The sequence below is a fragment of the Rhinichthys klamathensis genome, unplaced genomic scaffold (genome assembly GCF_029890125.1).
Source record: "Rhinichthys klamathensis goyatoka isolate OS25496 unplaced genomic scaffold, OSU_Roscu_1.1 h1tg000328l_1, whole genome shotgun sequence".
NCBI classification, from domain to species: Eukaryota; Metazoa; Chordata; class Actinopteri; order Cypriniformes; family Leuciscidae; genus Rhinichthys; species Rhinichthys klamathensis.
The window spans coordinates 208,127-225,785 of record NW_026606843.1 but is presented as its reverse complement, the minus strand read 5'-3'; the positions used below and the strand labels follow the sequence as shown (position 1 = coordinate 225,785).

At 36.5% G+C, this 17,659-nt stretch overlaps 2 protein-coding genes across 4 annotated transcripts in view; one reads left to right on the top strand and one right to left on the bottom strand.

The window, feature by feature from the left end:
• The window catches only part of wasla (WASP like actin nucleation promoting factor a), a 26,902-nt gene extending 14,014 nt beyond the window's left edge, over positions 1–12,888 (top strand). For 2 of the 3 annotated variants that reach the window (XM_056271891.1, XM_056271890.1), the window contains 6 exons: positions 3,591–3,771; positions 3,942–3,984; positions 7,132–7,285; positions 8,692–9,206; positions 10,963–11,068; positions 11,767–12,888. In XM_056271891.1, coding sequence (XP_056127866.1) covers positions 3,591–3,771; positions 3,942–3,984; positions 7,132–7,285; positions 8,692–9,206; positions 10,963–11,068; positions 11,767–11,828 — 1,061 coding nt within the window. In that variant the 3' untranslated portion in view covers positions 11,829–12,888. Of the gene's footprint in view, positions 1–1,931; positions 2,252–3,590; positions 3,772–3,941; positions 3,985–7,131; positions 7,286–8,691; positions 9,207–10,962; positions 11,069–11,766 lie in introns of those variants that run through there. The other variant, XM_056271892.1, reaches the window with a different exon arrangement.
• On the bottom strand, positions 11,899–17,659 carry lmod2a (leiomodin 2 (cardiac) a). The gene is given in 4 exon segments (XM_056271893.1): positions 11,899–13,366; positions 14,027–14,481; positions 14,484–15,201; positions 16,060–17,659. Coding segments are annotated over 4 exon segments (1,443 nt in total). The 5' UTR covers positions 16,306–17,659; the 3' UTR covers positions 11,899–13,342.

Below are 17,659 nucleotides of genomic sequence, written 5' to 3'. Positions count from 1 at the left end.
ATATGGCACAGGTCAATGGGACATTTATTATAATGGGTTTATGTGAAGATTGTTTTAAGTTCACTTAAATTAAAAGTTTTATATATAATTATATATGTATTTTAAAGCCTGTGTCACCCCCCTTTTTTTGAATATACATGAAAATGCACATTTCAAACTTAAATGGTTGTAATTCAAGAATGCTTTGGAATATGGACGTAAGATTGGTCTCGTTTTAAAGAAGACATTTGGCAGATTTTTGTAGAAGTGAAATAAATTAAGAAAGTAAAACAGAAAAAAAGTTATAGAAGTTTGAGTTTATGAAAATGTACAATGTAAAAAATTTAATTATTCATATTTTATAGAAAATATATATTTTCAAAACCTGGGCGACTCTAAAACTGCAAAAAAAATCAAAGTAAAAAATCTGAACAAGTTGTGTTTCAAATTTTAGGTTGATATCTCAAAAAATGAGCTTTCAGTAAGATTTTGTTTGGGCGCAGTACCAAACTTTTTCACTAGATGACAACCAGACTCCATTACTGCCCATATAAGGGCGCCTCCATTTCCAAATGTGTTTTGAGTGATATGAACCATTATTTCCACAATTTTCATACAATTTATGAAGTAGACATCCTATTCAGAAGTAATATGAGAAGTTTGGCAGATTTTGATATGAATTCAACCTCTAAGAAACACAAAAAGAACAAGTATGTGCGTTATAGCTTCCAGCCACATCACAAATGGTGAATCTATAATTTTTTTCTTTATATTTAAAAAAAATTCAGACCTTTTTTTCTAAAATAATTGAATGGATGCCATCTTTTGAACTCTTGGCATGAAAACAAACTGAGGTTTCTACCCTTCTTTCATGATTTTTCATGTTCATCACTATTTCAAAATAAAGGTCTAAACACGCCTTAGGAGTATGAAAATATTCTTGTTGCAAATTGATAAATTATGGCTCTTCTGTAATTCATTTTGAAAATCAATCACCAAATATGGAAACTAGAGATTGTAAGCTTTCAAATGATATATAGTTTGTCAAGATTAGTTTAGGTTTAGTATAGGTCGGATATTACTGTTTTAAAAATGTAATGGATTTGGGCCATTTTGGGCTTTCATAAAAAGATGCCATTAAACAAATATTTAAAATATAGGCTACTGTCTTTGTTGTTTCTACAATAATTTGGTGAATTAAATGATATGTGTATTTAAATATATATGTGTGTCAAATGTCAAAGATGAAATATTATTATCTTTGACATTAAATCAACACATTTGCCCTAGATTTGCTACAGCAGCACTGGAGGCCATATTAATTTTTTTTTCTCCCCTTTCTACAATATGCTCACATTTCAAATTCACCTTCATAATTTATAGCTGTTGTTCCAACCATTTTGTGCCCCTGCTTGACAGCGCTATGAAGAATGCAGTCGTTCAAATTCGATTTATGTGACACGTCCCACTGTTCTCAAAGAAATAAAAAAACGTGTTTGTGTTGTATAAGGTATCCACCTGCATAAAAAAAGCCAATGTAATCTTTCTCCAGCACATTTCCTTCTCCTCCGCTTCCTCGTTGTGTAACTAGATTGGTGGTCGATATCAGTCTGAGCATGCTCAGTGCGACCGTTTTATCTCTGTCATATAAAGGTGCTTCATTTCAGCGTTGATGAGTAGAGAAGCCAATCAGTGCGATTCTGCCCTGAAACATCTGTCAAACGCACTTGAGTATCTTAGATAGCGTGTGACGTTGCCTGCAGTTGAAGACTTGCTTACAGAAAATGTCAGAGATTAAACGGGATTAGCAGTTACTTACGTAATATTCTGCATTTGTTATTTTTCAGGATTTGACTAGCATGAGTGGGATTGGTTTAGTGGGCGGCCTGATCACAAACAGTCTCAATTGGTTTAAAGAGAGTATTTGGGGACTACGCAGGCTGGTTTGTGGCTTGCTAGCCTCTTGCTACGGTAAAGTTAGCTAGCTAGTCCTGTAGCTTCACACCTCAATGCTGGGATGAGATGATGTTCTGCACGACCTTCCTGTCTGCCCCATGTGAGGAGATTTTAGACAGCATTTCGAGGCCAGATGCTGGTTTGGCTCCTCTGCAATGCCTGGTGTTGTCACGGGACGAACTGAACGAGGCTTTACCTCGACCGTGTCTTAATACGCTGCTGAAATTCAGGGGCGACAGAGCCTCCATTTCTACAGAGGACGTCCTGTCAGGAGGGGCTCTGGGTCACGGTAGAGGTCACGGGAAGCTCACCCGAGGTAGGGGTTTTGCAGATATGATGTCTCACGATTACAGTGAAGAAGTTGAGCTTCTGCTCCAGAACTGGGAGTAAAGCATCTCTTGGGCATTTTCAGAAACCCTGACATTGAAGAAGTAACTTCTTTTTCTCTTTTTTTAGTTTTCTCAACATTATAGATTTCTTTTAAGGGTTTTGGATCATGTGTTTTGCACGTATAAAACAGGGGCAGTTTGTTTTTAACTGTAAAAAATATCTATTTATTGTATGATATTCCTGGTTTTGTCACAAAGAATTATATGTATTATATAATTTATTTGACATTTATTAGACTATTATTATTTATATTATTGCAGTGTTTGACATGGTGTGGTTTGAAGCTTTTGAGATATGATTAGATGTGTTGCAGTTTTAAAACCAGGGCAGTTTTTTTTCTATTTTATTTTTTTAATGATATATTATAATATTTCTAATTTTGGCACAAAGAATTATTAGAGTGTTGTGCCATTTATATTTTATATGCATTTAGTATATATTTTTTGATAAACTATTTTTTTTTTCTTTTATTATTATTGTTTAATAATTATTATTTCTACATTTTATGTATGAATTGATACATTAACAGAATTATTATTACCAGTATTTATGATTATTATTATTATGCCATTGTAAAAAAAAACTTAAAAAAAACATAAGTATGATCTAAAACTTTAAGTGAATGGCTGTTAGGTAAAAGGTGAATAATTGGTCAGAACTTTCTGAGCATTATAGTAATAATTTATTATTATTATTAATTTATTTACTTGTTTTCAATCTATAGAATTAAAGCACATCATATGTCGTCTATGATCTCTGGTTATTTTGAAAGTGATAATGCTCGTGGTTTTAGGGAAAGTTTTACACAAAGCCTGTTTTCCTTTCTATGAAAGCTGCTTTTTATCACCCACATGTTGCTATGATGAGAGTCATGGTATGTGTCATGATTCAAAGTATCAGTGTTGGTCACTCACTGCTATATACTTGTGTGATGCGGTCATATTTATTTTGAATAAATGAATATGTTCTTTTTTTTTTCTAATGAAGTTTTATTTCTGTTATATTCTTGCTTTTTGACACTATTATTATTGTTCCAACCACACCAGCATCATCTGGACTTTGAGGAATGTGTGTGTGATTCATTCATGAAGCATATCTTTCTGAGACGCCCCCTCTGCGCTTACGCATGGACCGAATCAGCTGTTGTTGGCAACACAAACTCTCGGAGCTCGGCCAGAGGCGACTCCTGTCACTTTCACAGGGAAATGTGTGCAACAGGTTGGAGATTGTTAGACGGTAGCTAATAACTTGTGTCATGTGCCCAGGACCCACTCTCCCGATGGCGACGGTGGACATCAAGAACCCGGAGATAAACAACATGCGCTTCCACAACAATTCCCACATGAATAACATGGTGCACAGTAGCATTAACAAGAAGGAAAAGAAGGTGAAGGGCAAGAGGAAGAAGTTGACAAAGGCTGACATTGGGACACCAAGCAACTTCCAGTGAGTCTTGAAGTGTAACTGATTCAGTACTTCCTGTGTAGGCAGGAAGTGACATTAGTAATGCATATCAAATGCTGATTTTCTGAGTTTTTATTTTTCTTATGATGTCGTTTTCTGTCCATGTGCTCAAAAACAGCCATTCTGACTGTGCCTAACGCAATGTTTTCCAGGCACATCGGTCATGTAGGATGGGATCCGAACACAGGCTTCGATGTGAGTACACAACAATGACTTGCTCTGTCACCCCCACCGACACACTCACACGCTCTCAATGTCGTACACGCTCTCACATGCATATTGTAGAATCGCTCATAGGAAAACAATGCTGACCTGTGTAATAATGGCATGATGAAATGCCTCAATAGGCTTGTGTTCATGCAGGCTGAAGCATCTGACGCTTGAATATGCAGCCTGTCGCCCACAAAACAACCCAGATTGCGTTTGTACACATACTCGCACTGATTTTACATTATTTTATGGCAAACCGTTTTGTACTGGAAATAATGCAAATTGCCCATTTATGACGCATTCAGAAATTCAGGCCACTTAGTCCAGTAAAATGGGGTGGTGATACTGAAGTCACTGGAAAAATGTGCAGATTCTCTGAAGAAGGTCTTGCGTTTTAAGTTTTGCATTATGCATGCAGCTGGAATGTTGTGCATGTCATAATCGATGGTTTTTCCAGAAATGTTTTCCGTTAGCAGTTTCCCCACGAGGTGGCAGGATTGTGCTGTATTTGAGAACCGCATGAAAGCTGGGTTATGATAGTGCTTGCAAGGCAGAATTGCGTTGAAATTTCTCTTACAACTTTTATTTTAATCATCTTGATTGTATCTTAAAAATTGGTCTTAATGCATATTCTAATAATTCTAACATAATTATTTATTTATTTTTAGGTTTCTTTAAATGTTCTTTGATTTAAGCTTACATTTAGAAAATTCCAATTATTTTAAGAAATATGTATTTATTTTTATTTTAGCATACATGTGCTATTTTATTTTTTATAAACAGTATGCCTTTTAAAGAAGTTTTATATTAAAGTTTGAAAATACCCATGGACTTACACTTGAAAATGTTAGTAACTTAAAAAATATATTTATTTGTTTTATTTAAACAATTATTTATCAATGGTATTTATATATTTTAGCCTAATGTGCCTTAATTAGAAAAAAAACGTTTTCCTTTAAAGAAGTTAAGATTAAAGAAACTCCCATGAAAGTGTTAATATCTTTAAGAAATATTTAATAATATTAAAAAAAAATGTTTTTTAGTTTACTTTTACTTTTTTCTATAGTTTCTATAGACTTTAAATATATTAAAGTTTGAAAATGTTATCTTTAAAAATATATATTTATTAATTTTATTTTTTACATGTTATTTTGCTCGTTTTCATTTTCTACCTAAAGAGATTGAAGTTGAAGTTAACTTACAGTTCAGCATTTAAAAACTAACCTGCAGTGATGGTGGTATTTGCAGACTGAGTTACGATTGGCTGTCTTCCATCTGTTTGCATACTGGAATGTGATTGGGCCTTCGGCTTATATGTGATTGGGCCTTCTGCTTTTGCATCCATTTATTCATCGTTTTGGCATTATTATCATTAATATCTCTCTTTTTCTCCCTCTATCTATATTTAGTTGTGCTTACTAAGGCAAGCATCACTAATACTATTGCTCATACTTAAGGTTGGTGATCTAAACAAACCCCTAACTCTGAATATAAAATTTTGCCACATAACTTACCCACGCGGACATGAATGATACCTCAAACTATTCGGCTTATAGAGGAGAGGAGCGCTAATAGTTTTACCTAGCAGACAGAATTCAGGGGTAAAAAAAAAAATCCATTTTTGAGTTGGACCAATAAGAAAGCACCAAGAACACCCAACCAATCCAGCCGGAACGCATTAGCAACTGCTTAGCAACACCCTGGCAACCACTCACAACACCCTAGTGTTGTAGTATGACGTTCGCACAGATTTTCTTCAAAACACTTCTAGTTTTACCTAAAATGTTATTCTTTTTGCCTTGCAAGCACTAGTGTTTCATTTATGACATCTAGTAAACAAACAGTTCCTTCAGTGTCGGTTGAATATGTGTCTGTCTACTATAAACTATTGTATATGAAGAAAAAAAGATTTTTTCCTTTATAATAATTTTCATTAATAAATCATTAACAGACATCGCATAATGCTTAACAGATCATTAGTTAATATATACCCATAGCTAGAAATATAAGATAATTTGCTTGTTAATATTTATCAACTAATGATTTTAACAGATATATAATGTGAAACATTTATGCGTATTACATATGCTTTATAAGTCTTGGTTGTGGTAATTTTTTCCGTATCCGATAATTCAATGCATGCCGAAGCGAATCACAACTATCGGCGCTACAGTATGAATACTCAGTATATCAAGCAATCTGTATCAGACAAAGCAATAGTGACACATGGTAAACACTGTTACACACACTTGTGTGTTACGACATTACTGTCAAATCCAATGAAAATTCTGGGCCGAAACCGAAAATTCGATTTTTTTTAAAATAATTATTAATTTATTTTATATAATTGTATTATTATTAGACTTTTTAATTAAATTCAATAACTTTACTGAGTCTGAATTTAAAAAAATACAAGCCAATAAAATAAAATAACCACACTTTTATTTAAAGTAACACACCAAAATTGGACAGAAAATATATTAAAATAATATTGAATATCAATGTATTATTCTTCATTCAGTTCTATGCTAGAGAATCAGATTTAACTAGGGATGCCCCCAACTAAAGATTTTTTCTAGTCGACCAGCACGTGCAAAAGTAATGATTATGAATACTTCAGAAACATAGCAAGGAGACATTTTAATAGTTTATTAAATGTACATTTTACAAATAAGTTTTTAATCATTGTATAACATTCTGTTTAAATCATTGGTAGATTTGTAAAAAGTGCTTGATCATATGAATGACATTTAAATTTACATTAAATAATGATCTGTTGATTTAAAGTTCATTTAAACATTAACAAGCATGTTATATAATAGCTATTTGAATTATATATTAGCTAATGATCTTTTAAGCATTACATAATGTTTTTAATGAAGTTTTAAAACATTGTAATCCATCTGTCAAAATCATTTGTAGATTTTTAAGTGTATGATCATATGATTTAAGCATTTAAATTTACATTAAATAATGATCTGGTAACCATTATGCAATGTTTAAGTTATCTCATATTTATAGCTATGTGAATATATATTAGCTAATCACCCGTTAAGCATTATGAAATATTTAATGATTTGTTAATGAGAGTTATTAAAAGGAATGTCTCACTGTTTTACCTTTGTTTTGCAGTTGAATAATTTGGACCCAGAGCTGAAGAACCTGTTTGACATGTGTGGCATCTCTGAGGCCCAGCTGAAAGACAAGGAGACGTCTAAGGTCATCTACGACTTCATTGAGAAGAAGGGTGGTGTAGAGGCTGTGAAGAATGAGCTGAGGAGACAAGGTGAGACGCTCGCTGCTCTGAACACCTGCGATTTGTGGCCGTCTCATACTGACATGTCTGACTATCAACCATGCGCTGTCAGAAAGTCTGGCCTGAATCGACAAAATTAGTTTTCCCAAGGCAACTTCATTCTAACTACACACAACAAATAATGCCGTACAATTTTCTTTCAGAAATTAATCTTAAACTTCACAAGTAATTACAAAGGCCAATTCATCCTTTTATGATATTAAAATAACGTAGCTGGCCTGTAACATGTTCCTCCCAGGTTTTTACACAGAAGTTGGGTGCATATATGAGCATTTCTATATTTGATCGATACATGTGGTGTTCCTTCAGGTCCTCCCAAGTGGAGCGGTAGGTAGAACGTGTGTTTCATGCTCAGATTTGCATGTATAAGAGGTCTGAATTAGATTGGCATGAGTTGTTTTGAAAGATTTTTTTAACACTTTGAAGTGCATCTTAAGTGTAACCGAGTTCCGTTTAACCTACATTTAATGCAACTTTATGGGAGAATATGTGTGTATATGTGGATGCGTTTCATGATTCTTCATGAGATATTTGCATTGATCTTTTAAAAACATGTTTGATCTCTTAATAATATGCCTTGAGAAAGTAATGTGTGAAGTGCCATTTGTTGCTGATTGGTGTTTTTTTTTTTTTTTTTGTGGTGCAAAACTTTGGTAGGGTTCTTCCTCTAGAATAAAAGTCTTGCTCCAGCTTTAAAGACCCCATGAAATGGGTACACTGTTTTCTTGTGTTAGATGAACCAGGAAGGAAAGGTACACATGTAGACATGTAAGTGTCTGTAAGTGGTCCATTGGCTAATATCGCAACCTTCTAAAACAAATGCGGGTGGGACAGCATTGGTGAGCTTTTCGAGTTCGAAATCCAGTCATTTCAGTAGGAATCCACGCCATCTAAAACAATTCACGTGAGGGCGAAACATTTCTCCACGCAAATTTCGCAGCAGGTTGAAGTTGTTCAAGCCTGTACACCGTGCTGACCAACAGAAAGCTGCTTGGTTTGAAAGTGACTTCTGTGTAAGTTTTGCTTCATGCATCACTACCCTATTAAAAATATACTAAAAATATACCAAAATTTCGTTAATGTGACCATACTGTTAGTCTTTTAAAGGAAGTGGTGTTGCTATTTTTAATTGTAAATATCATTAATAACACCTTATTATTCTTTTTTATAATTATTTATAATGTAAATCATTTTTTTTGTATTTGAGTATTATCATAATTTTTAGTATTTATGTAATTCAGTACAATAATGTACTGATGCTTCAAAGCTAATAGACATGGATTAAAAATTCCAATTTTGGTTTCATGGGGTCTTTAAACTATACTAATACATGAGGAGTCTATGTATTTATTTTTATGCTAACAAATCTTTTTCAGCACCCCCGCCTCCTCCCTTGCGGGGCGGCCCGCCTCCCCCACCCCCTCCTCACACTTCCGGGCCACCACCTCCACCACCACCAGTGCGGGGGCGAGGAGCCCCACCACCCCCTCCACCTTCAAGAGCACCCACGAGCGCTCCCCCTCCGCCTCCTCCATCCCGGCCAAGTATGGGAGCGCCTCCACCACCACCTCCCAGCAGAGGGCATCCACCACCCCCTCCACCTGCCCCCGCCTCTATGCCACCTCCCCCCCCACCACCACCTTCATCTGGAGGAGCCGCCTCTTCTCCACCTCCTCCTCCACCACCTCCTCCTGGACCTCCTCCACCTACTGATGTGGATGGAGGCCACAGCGAATCGACGCCCTCGCCCATGGGCGGGAAGTCAGCTTTGCTGGATCAAATCAGGGAGGGCACTCAGCTAAAGAAAGTGGAGCAAAACAACAGACCCTTGTCGTCCACAGGACGTGACGCACTGCTCGACCAGATTCGACAGGGCATCCAGCTCAAAACGGTGAGGAGTGTAAACGCTTACCCATCCTGATGCGTCTCAGAAAATGGTGAAAGATCGCCTGCTCACCTGTCATTTAGCTAAAACGGGTTTTAAACAACTAGTTACTTGTGGCGATTAAATATAAAAACTGTACACAGAATATTTCAATTGAATTTGTCTCTATATAATTGTTTATATAAATTTTACTGTAATAAATTACTACTTTTATTCAGCAATGCATTTCAATTGATCAAAAGTGACAGTAAAGACATTTATAATTAGTGGTTCAGTGGATCACAAAACTGGTCACAAAACTGATTATGGTTTTTGATTCCCAGATCAGTTCAGCAAAAAAAAAAATGTTGAGGGGGGAGGTGGCAAATGTAAACACTTTAAGTACTTCTATACCACAGAAAAAACTACTAGCCTAACTAATAAAGTTCAAACATTATTAAAGGCAAGTGAACGGTCAGTAAAAAAAAAAGAAAATTCACTAATTACAAGCATAGATACAGTATAACAAAGTGAAAAAATAAAGTAAAGTCTAACTGTAGTATATTTAGGTCCAGATATGGAATAATTATAGCCTGACTTCGTCATACTCATATTCTAGTCAGAATGTGAGTCTGATACTGCTCCATAGGGCTTTGATTATGAGGCGTGTCTTAACCGAACCAGGAAAAAAAAACTGCACTCAATTGGATAGACCTACAACCAATCAGAGCAAAGCAGTAAGTGTTTTTTTTTTTTTTTATGAGCTACGCAAATTGTCAACAGAACTCAACTACACGCACGCTGGAAGAAGAAGTAAAATAACCAGTGTTGCTTCTTTTACTTGGCCCTCTATGAGTGCGACCAAAGGAGAAACCACAACGACCACAGGGTTTTCATTGCGCCCCATCTTCTTAGTGACCATCGGAGCCAGCTGATAAAATAAACTTTTGCCGGATCCCGTAGGAAGGACGGCAAACACATCTTTCCGATCGACAAATGCCTTGATTGCAGTTCTCTGTTCGTCTTTTGAAATGAATGCGCTGTCGATTTCTTTTACAACAGACGCGATAGCGGAATCTCTACATCTCAGTTCTCCAGCGGCAGTCATCTGTGAGGGAAACCAGTTCAACCCAAGCGCTCTTTGATAACGTGATGATTACGTCCCTGCAGATCATCTGTCCATCATCGTATAAAGCCCCCCCTGGCAATTTGATTGGCCCGACTAATTCTGAACCGGTCATAATTACTCCTCAATGGAGCGAGTCCAGACCGAACTTCCCGACCAAAAACTGTTGTGGGCGGGGTTCGGGCTGGCATCCAGGCTAAAATAATTAGGCTTAAAATGTAAAATATCACTATAGTGTTCACTGTATACATTTTATATAGATTAATCTTTGTTAAAGCTGTGTTTTGCTGTTTGATTACCATTAATGACATAAACAGCCGCAGGTATTTATAGCCTGCTGTCACTTTAAGACCGAATGCACTGATCCAATATAATGATACGCATCCAAATTCTTTCTCGACTGTCATAACAGCTTGCGAGTATCACATTGATGGTGAAACTTGTATGTATAAAATAGAAAAGGTTAGAAAAGTTAAGTTAGTTCTGAGGAAAGATCTATTATCATTTGCTTGTAGACTGATTTGATATTTTGAATCTAATGCAATCAGACACTTTAAGTGTAACTCAAGTCTCCATATACTTTTTTATAATATCAATCATTATATAATCTTCTAGGGACAGTTATTTATCTTGATTGCTATATTCTTGAATGTTCAGGTATCAGATAATGACTCAGGACCACCCACCCCTGCTCAGTCAGCGGGCATTGTTGGAGCTCTGATGGAGGTGATGCAGAAGAGGAGCAAAGCCATCCACTCCTCAGGTAAGTGCCTGTTTCACTCTCTCAAAGGTTTGTCCTAAACATGCCACTCAACGGCTGCAAATTTGTTTGGTTTTTTCCCTCTCGGTTTGACGGTTCCAGTATGATTACTTGAGCTTACATACTAGAAATGATGTACCGTTGCTTTTTATGATGGCGTGTCACGTTAAAAGTAGTCCAATTTAAAAGATCATTTTGGTCAAATGACAGTTTATCACTTTTTCCTCTTCATTCTTAAAACACAACATCTACATTTTAAAAGGTTAGTTCACCCAAAAAATGAAAATGATCCCGAATTTTACTCGCCCTAAAGCCATTCTAGGTGTATATGACTTTCTTCTTTCAACCAAACACAATCGGGAGTTATATTGAAAAATATCCTGGCTCTTCCTAGCTTTAAAATGGGAGTGGATAGTAACTGAGATTTTGAAGCCCAAAAAAAGCGCATCCATACGGCTCCAGAGGGTTAAAAAAGGCCTTCTGAAGCGAAGCGATGCTTTTTTGTAAGAAAAATATCCTATAGTCATATACACCTAGGATACCTTGAGGGTGAGTAAAGGGTTAGTTCAACCAAAAATGAAAATTATCCCATAATTTTAAAGTCCGTTGAGGCCCTTTTTCATTTGGTTCACTTGAATATGAGCATGAGCTCCATTGTCAGTAAGTAATGAGTTATTTATGCATCTTTTTTGGGCCCCCAGATGAAGATGAGGATGATGACGATGAGGAAGACTTTGAGGATGATGACGAATGGGATGATTAATCCCGCAACGCTAACCCCACCCTGTAGAGTAAATGATACTAAATTCTCGCTTCCCCAAATTTTACTCTCATTCTTTTTTTCTTTTCAAAATCGCTGTATATTTTTGTTGCCTTTTTTGCTTCTTTTTTTTTAAATAATCTGTGCAATACCTCATGTAATCTGTAAAGTTGTCATTTATCCTCTGTAAAATAATGTCCTGGAATAACCATGTGAAGTTTTATGCCAGGATTCATGATTTGTTGACCTGAATGTTTTTGTTTCCCTGTGAGTGGGGGAAGGGAGATGGACGGGACGCTTGATGTCCTTATTAATTGTTGATTAATGATTTAGATAACACTATTTTCATATCCTACTTTTCTGTACCTTCGATTTTCTTATTCAAATCCTAGTTTAGCATTCTTAGATTTGGTAAGAGGTTCTCCTATCAGAATATGTATGTCCCCTGTATTGTTTCCCTTGTAAATGTACACCAGGCTGATATATTGAGGCTATATATATTTTTGCACGAATAACAAAAGGAAATTCACTGCAGGATGAGAACACATTGGCTGAACACTAAATATGATTTCTGTGGTAATCACGATCAGCGTTACACTACATTGCACATCACAAAGTAGACAGTTTGGAGTTTTTGATTTCACTTTATTAACAAGAAAATAATATACGGTGAATTCAAACCGGCAAAAGTCATGGGTACAGCTTGCTCCTGAATGTGAAAAGCCATCAATTCACAAATATAGAATTTCCAGTCATATCAAGAAAAAAAAAGAAAAGGAAAAAAAAAAAAAACACTTCACAAAGTACATTTGTTAGAAGCTTTTACAGGTCAATGGTTGACTGACAACTACGTTTAAGGTCATGGAGAAAACAACAAACATTTGTGTACAATTAATGCTGGTTTAACAGTATTGTCTGTCTGAACTGAATTTTCTGTCCTTGTCTGTTAAGGATAGTGCTGAAAGATTTGTACAATTGACATCAAATCTTACTAAAGGGTTGGAATGTGGAATGAAAACACTAAATTCTATACTTAAATAAATGGTAATATTTACAAACCTGAGATATGGTGTTTGTTTTTTTGTAATCTACATTTTTGCAGTGCATGTAGATTTTACCTTTTAGCATTGCCATCTTATATATACTTGTGTACCTGTACATCTTTTTTCTTTGGCTAAATTTATTTGATCAAATCAAACAGAATGAACCAACTAGATGCATGACTGATCCGTTGGAATCGAATTTATGGGAATGAGCTTTCAACTATTCAAAGCTATTGAAATGTCAACTACTTTCTTTTTTGATTTTTACCATTATGGTGTAAGTTCTACAGCAGCTGTCCAAACTGTACTTATTGAGCATAATATTTTGTTGGTGAAAAGAAATTTGGAAATATGCTATTGTTAAATATGTATGTATAAAAAAAAACTAGGTCAATTTCAACACTGGAAAAGAGAACAAAAGTAAATGTGTTATATTTATTATATAGATTAATTTTATCAGAGCTGTTTCATACCTCAGGAACAATGATGATTGGTGACCTGCAAGAAAAAAAGAAAATGCTGGTCATTTTAATGTTACAACTACCAAATATATTACAGAAAACAGTCCATATCTGTCAGAAAACAACCAGGAATAGTTCTCCCTAAAAATAAACTGTTCATTTACTCATTCTCACATTGTTCCAAACTTGTGTTTTTCTTCTGTGGAACACACTATAGACACCTTTAACTTTTTTTTGTGAAGTCATGATACAGGTATGAAATGGCAAGAGGGTAAATGGATGACAGAATTTTCATTTTTGCTTAAAATACCCTTTAATTTACTTTAATTGAAAATTAGAAATAAGCACTTGTTAAACCTTCGAATAGCATGTTTTCAAACAGATTGGCATGTACATTACAACGGAAAAATGTCCATCTATTAAATTTGAACTAGGAAGTGTTTTCCACTGCCTGGCTAATGATTTCATGGTAACTTAAATTATCTCAGCCAGGAAAAACACTGAATGAATCATTCAATTCTTGGTATAAAATGTAATTATTGCTTAAATTCTTGCGACCAATTTCCAAGATACCTGATTTGGCAGGGTTCACCACACCCTTAGTTCCTATTCTGTCCCGCTATATTGCAATATATTTGGGTACTGTGTTTTTAAGGCTTGGCTTCTCCATGTCCTGGACAAATGTTAAACATCTTACCCTTCTTAGTGTACCAATGCTGCTGCCACGAATGGCTGCCAGTAGATCATCACGTGTTGACCCCTGGGCGCCTCCCAGATTATTTGTGTCATCTTTTCTTCTCAAAGGTAATATTTTTTCATCTTGAATGTTCTTGCCATGTTTGTCCCCTGTGAGTTTGAGTCCTTTATTTGCATTAGCCTGGTTTCGACCTACACTATCCATTGCTGTTTCTTCTTGTTGCTTGACCATTTCAGCAATTTTCCTAGTCGGCACATTCTTCACACTATTTGGCTGACTGTGAGGTTGTTGTAAATGAGAAGAGACCAAGTTCTGCTTCACTAGCGTAGTGTCCTTGTCTGTCGGAATATGGAATTGAACAGACTGCGTGTTGTCCATAGTATCCCATGTCTTTGATTGTTCTGCACTTCTTTCCAAATTGTCTTGCTCTTTCCTTTGCTGTAGCCGCTTTTGCGAGTTAAAATGCCAGTTGCGCTCATCCTTGGGCCAGGTAAGTCAAAGTGGTAGCCTAGTTTCAACAGGGTGGTGTTTTTCCTCAGCAATTTCACCATCTCCATCTCCACTTGGCCTCCACAGATATGTCGCTGATTGTGGAATCGGAGCTCCACCAGTGTGGTGTTGTACTGAAGTGACCCAATCAAAGCCAGGATACCTTTGCCTGAAATGAAGTTAGACTCAACATTAAGGTTGGTGATGCTGCAGTTCTTCTTCAGCATTTTGGCCAAGGCCAAAGCTACTTGGTCATCCCCATGGGTGTTGGCAATGCTGAAAACCTCAACGTGAGTGTTTGAGATTAAGGCATTAGCAAAACTCACTAAAACCCCCTGGGATATGTTCTCGATGTTGTTTAGGTTGACTTCACTCAAGGAGGTGTCATTACTCAAGATGTTCTCCAAGGTCTTATCAATATCAGTGGGATTGCTACTTGGGCTATCTGGAGAAATGTGATGGTGGAGGGCACCTTCATGGATGCCATTAGGTTTTCGACCACTAATGCCATTCCCCTTGCAATCCAAGTCCACAAAGTTCCAATTGCTTGACCTAACTTTTTTCTCCCCATCACCCCCCTTTCTAAACATCTCATTTTGTTGCTCTCCCTCCTCTTCATTATCCTCAGGCTCTTCACTGCCACATTCCTGTTCGCTCTTATCTGTCTGGCACTCATCCATGCTGTCCTGCGTCACCATAGAAAGGAAAACAAGGTTGAGCACTGGCATACCTCAAGCAATGAGTCTTAATTTAAAGACTATCAACAGCTGAGACAACTGCACAAGAAATAGCTATGTTTTATGGAGGCAATGTTGCTCTTACACAGTTTATGGTACTCTCATTAAAGAAACTGAAATTTGAATGTTTTATTGCAGTTATTTCTATATTTCAAATTATGAACTGCTCATTAAGTTCCACTATTCTTAAAGTAAGCTAATCCTAATTATCCCACAAATCACCCCTTATAACAAGGGGTGAGCTACACTCAGGAGCTAAGTTTGACAGTCCTGACTTAACTTTAACACTAATACAGTGATGTCCAATCCTGCTCCTTGAAGGTACTTTCCTGTAGAGTTTTTTTTTCCCCAACCTTTATTAAATAAACCTGAACCAGGTATTTAATGTCTTCAAGAGTACCCTTCAGGAGCAGAATTGAGGACACGCCTGGCCTCAGTGGACAACTCACAGATACTTAGACTTAATTCATAAAGGGAAAAAACTAATTCTTAATCCTTTTATGAAGCTGTAGATTTTCTCATCCCCGAGCTGGGACCCTGCTTGTGGAGACCTCCCATAGAAATGGGACTTCTTGAGTTCCCATTAAGCAAGTCTATTTTGACTCCTACACAAATATAGCCATCGTTTTATGTTTTTTTGTGGATGCGGATAGTCTCTCAGAAAACCTCAAATAGTACCGTTAGGGGTGTGCAACTTGTCACTTGGTCAGCACCCTACAAAGGGTACTGACCAAACATTAAAAAATTTAATTTAACTGGTACCTCAAAGTTTAAATATATTATTCAATTGCTGCATTCAGACTCTACCTCTAGCAATCTGTGAGTCTCGTCCTCCCAGTACTTCAGCAGAGCCTCTCGGCAAAAAGCGCCCGTTGGCCGCTTGGCCGTCTGGTCCTCCTGCCTTAGCCCAGTGGGTATGTTCTCATCCGGTTCCATTTCAGCCATAACCTTCTCCAGCTCCTGGAGCTCCTCGCTGGTCAGGGAGGCCAGAAGTTCATCTTCATCTATGTCCTCATACTTTCCAAGCTCTTTTCGGTACCCAAAGTTGCTCATACTTGTAACCCTATGTCTCCTTTGTGTGCATGAACTCTTACTCTGACTTGTATCTGGGATTAGTGTGAGTTTGTGTGTGGGTGCACTAGATGCACTGTTTGTCTAATCTGGGAAGCTGGTGGAGGAACTTAAGGGGAGGAGGGTGCAGAACAGAGTATCTGCATATGATGGTGCCTATCCATGGGGACACAAAGATTAGCTTACAAGAAGAATGTGAGTTCATTTTGTAGTGGTGAGACATGTCAGTAACTGTTGGCCAAAAACAACATAGGAGCTGCCCCTTTAAGGAGACCACTAAAAGTAATCTAATTTGTGTTAAGTACCCATTAATGCCAATGGTTTCGAAGTTAAATGCTAGATAAGCACAAACAGGTGTAGTGTCCAAATACTTCTCTATATTATATGCGTTTAATGTTTGACATTTTTGTTTTGGCAAAAGTCACATTTGAATTGACATTTTTCATTTTGTTCTAGCCTGGGGCATCTTCATATGTTCAAATAAAATGAAACATATCTGATTTTTACAGGTTTGTTTTTCTTATGTCAGTCCAACTTGTCTTTCACCCCAATCGTACACTCGATTTAACCAATAATCATAAATTATTTTTTGAATTGTGAATATATTGCTGTACATAGTCTGTACAATGCTGACTTTTATTTTCAACAGTGATAGAATTTAAACCTAAGTCCAAGTCTTTTAAAGTCCAAAGGTCTGATTCCATGTAATAATAATAATAATAACAATATTAAGTTTGTTTTATCAAATCTGTTGATGTTATGATGAACATGCCAAGGAGGGCTGTCTCATGCATAAGGGTCATTTTAGGAGATTTTTCACATTAGATCAGTATCTGATGCTGTCCATATTTAAAAGGTCTGGTGAAGGTCTGGTCTACCTATTTGTGCAGTACGTACTTTTCCCAGATTGTCCTCAGAAAATTAACTGATTTCATGAAAGTTGTCATTATGCAATATTGAGACTTTTTGATAAATATTCATGGCATAGTAAGCTAGACAGTTCATGACCTCCGGAACCAAAGAACCAACATACATTGCACTGTCATGATTTGGTTGCACTTTTCAAAAGTTATCACAACCATCTTTATCAGATGAAATTATCAGATGTACTTGAACAGGCACAGATAAGTACACCGTAAACTACCAATATGTCTAATGTTTCTGATAGTTTATCACAAGGTTGGGTGATTGTGATTATACATAAGTCAAAGGTTTCACTTTGACAGGTTGCCGAACATGCTTGTTGATGTTAAAAGGGCATAAATCTATAAATAGATATGACCTGCTTTAGTTACTTCAATTGTGATTATGCAGGTCATTCTAGAACCACAGTTTA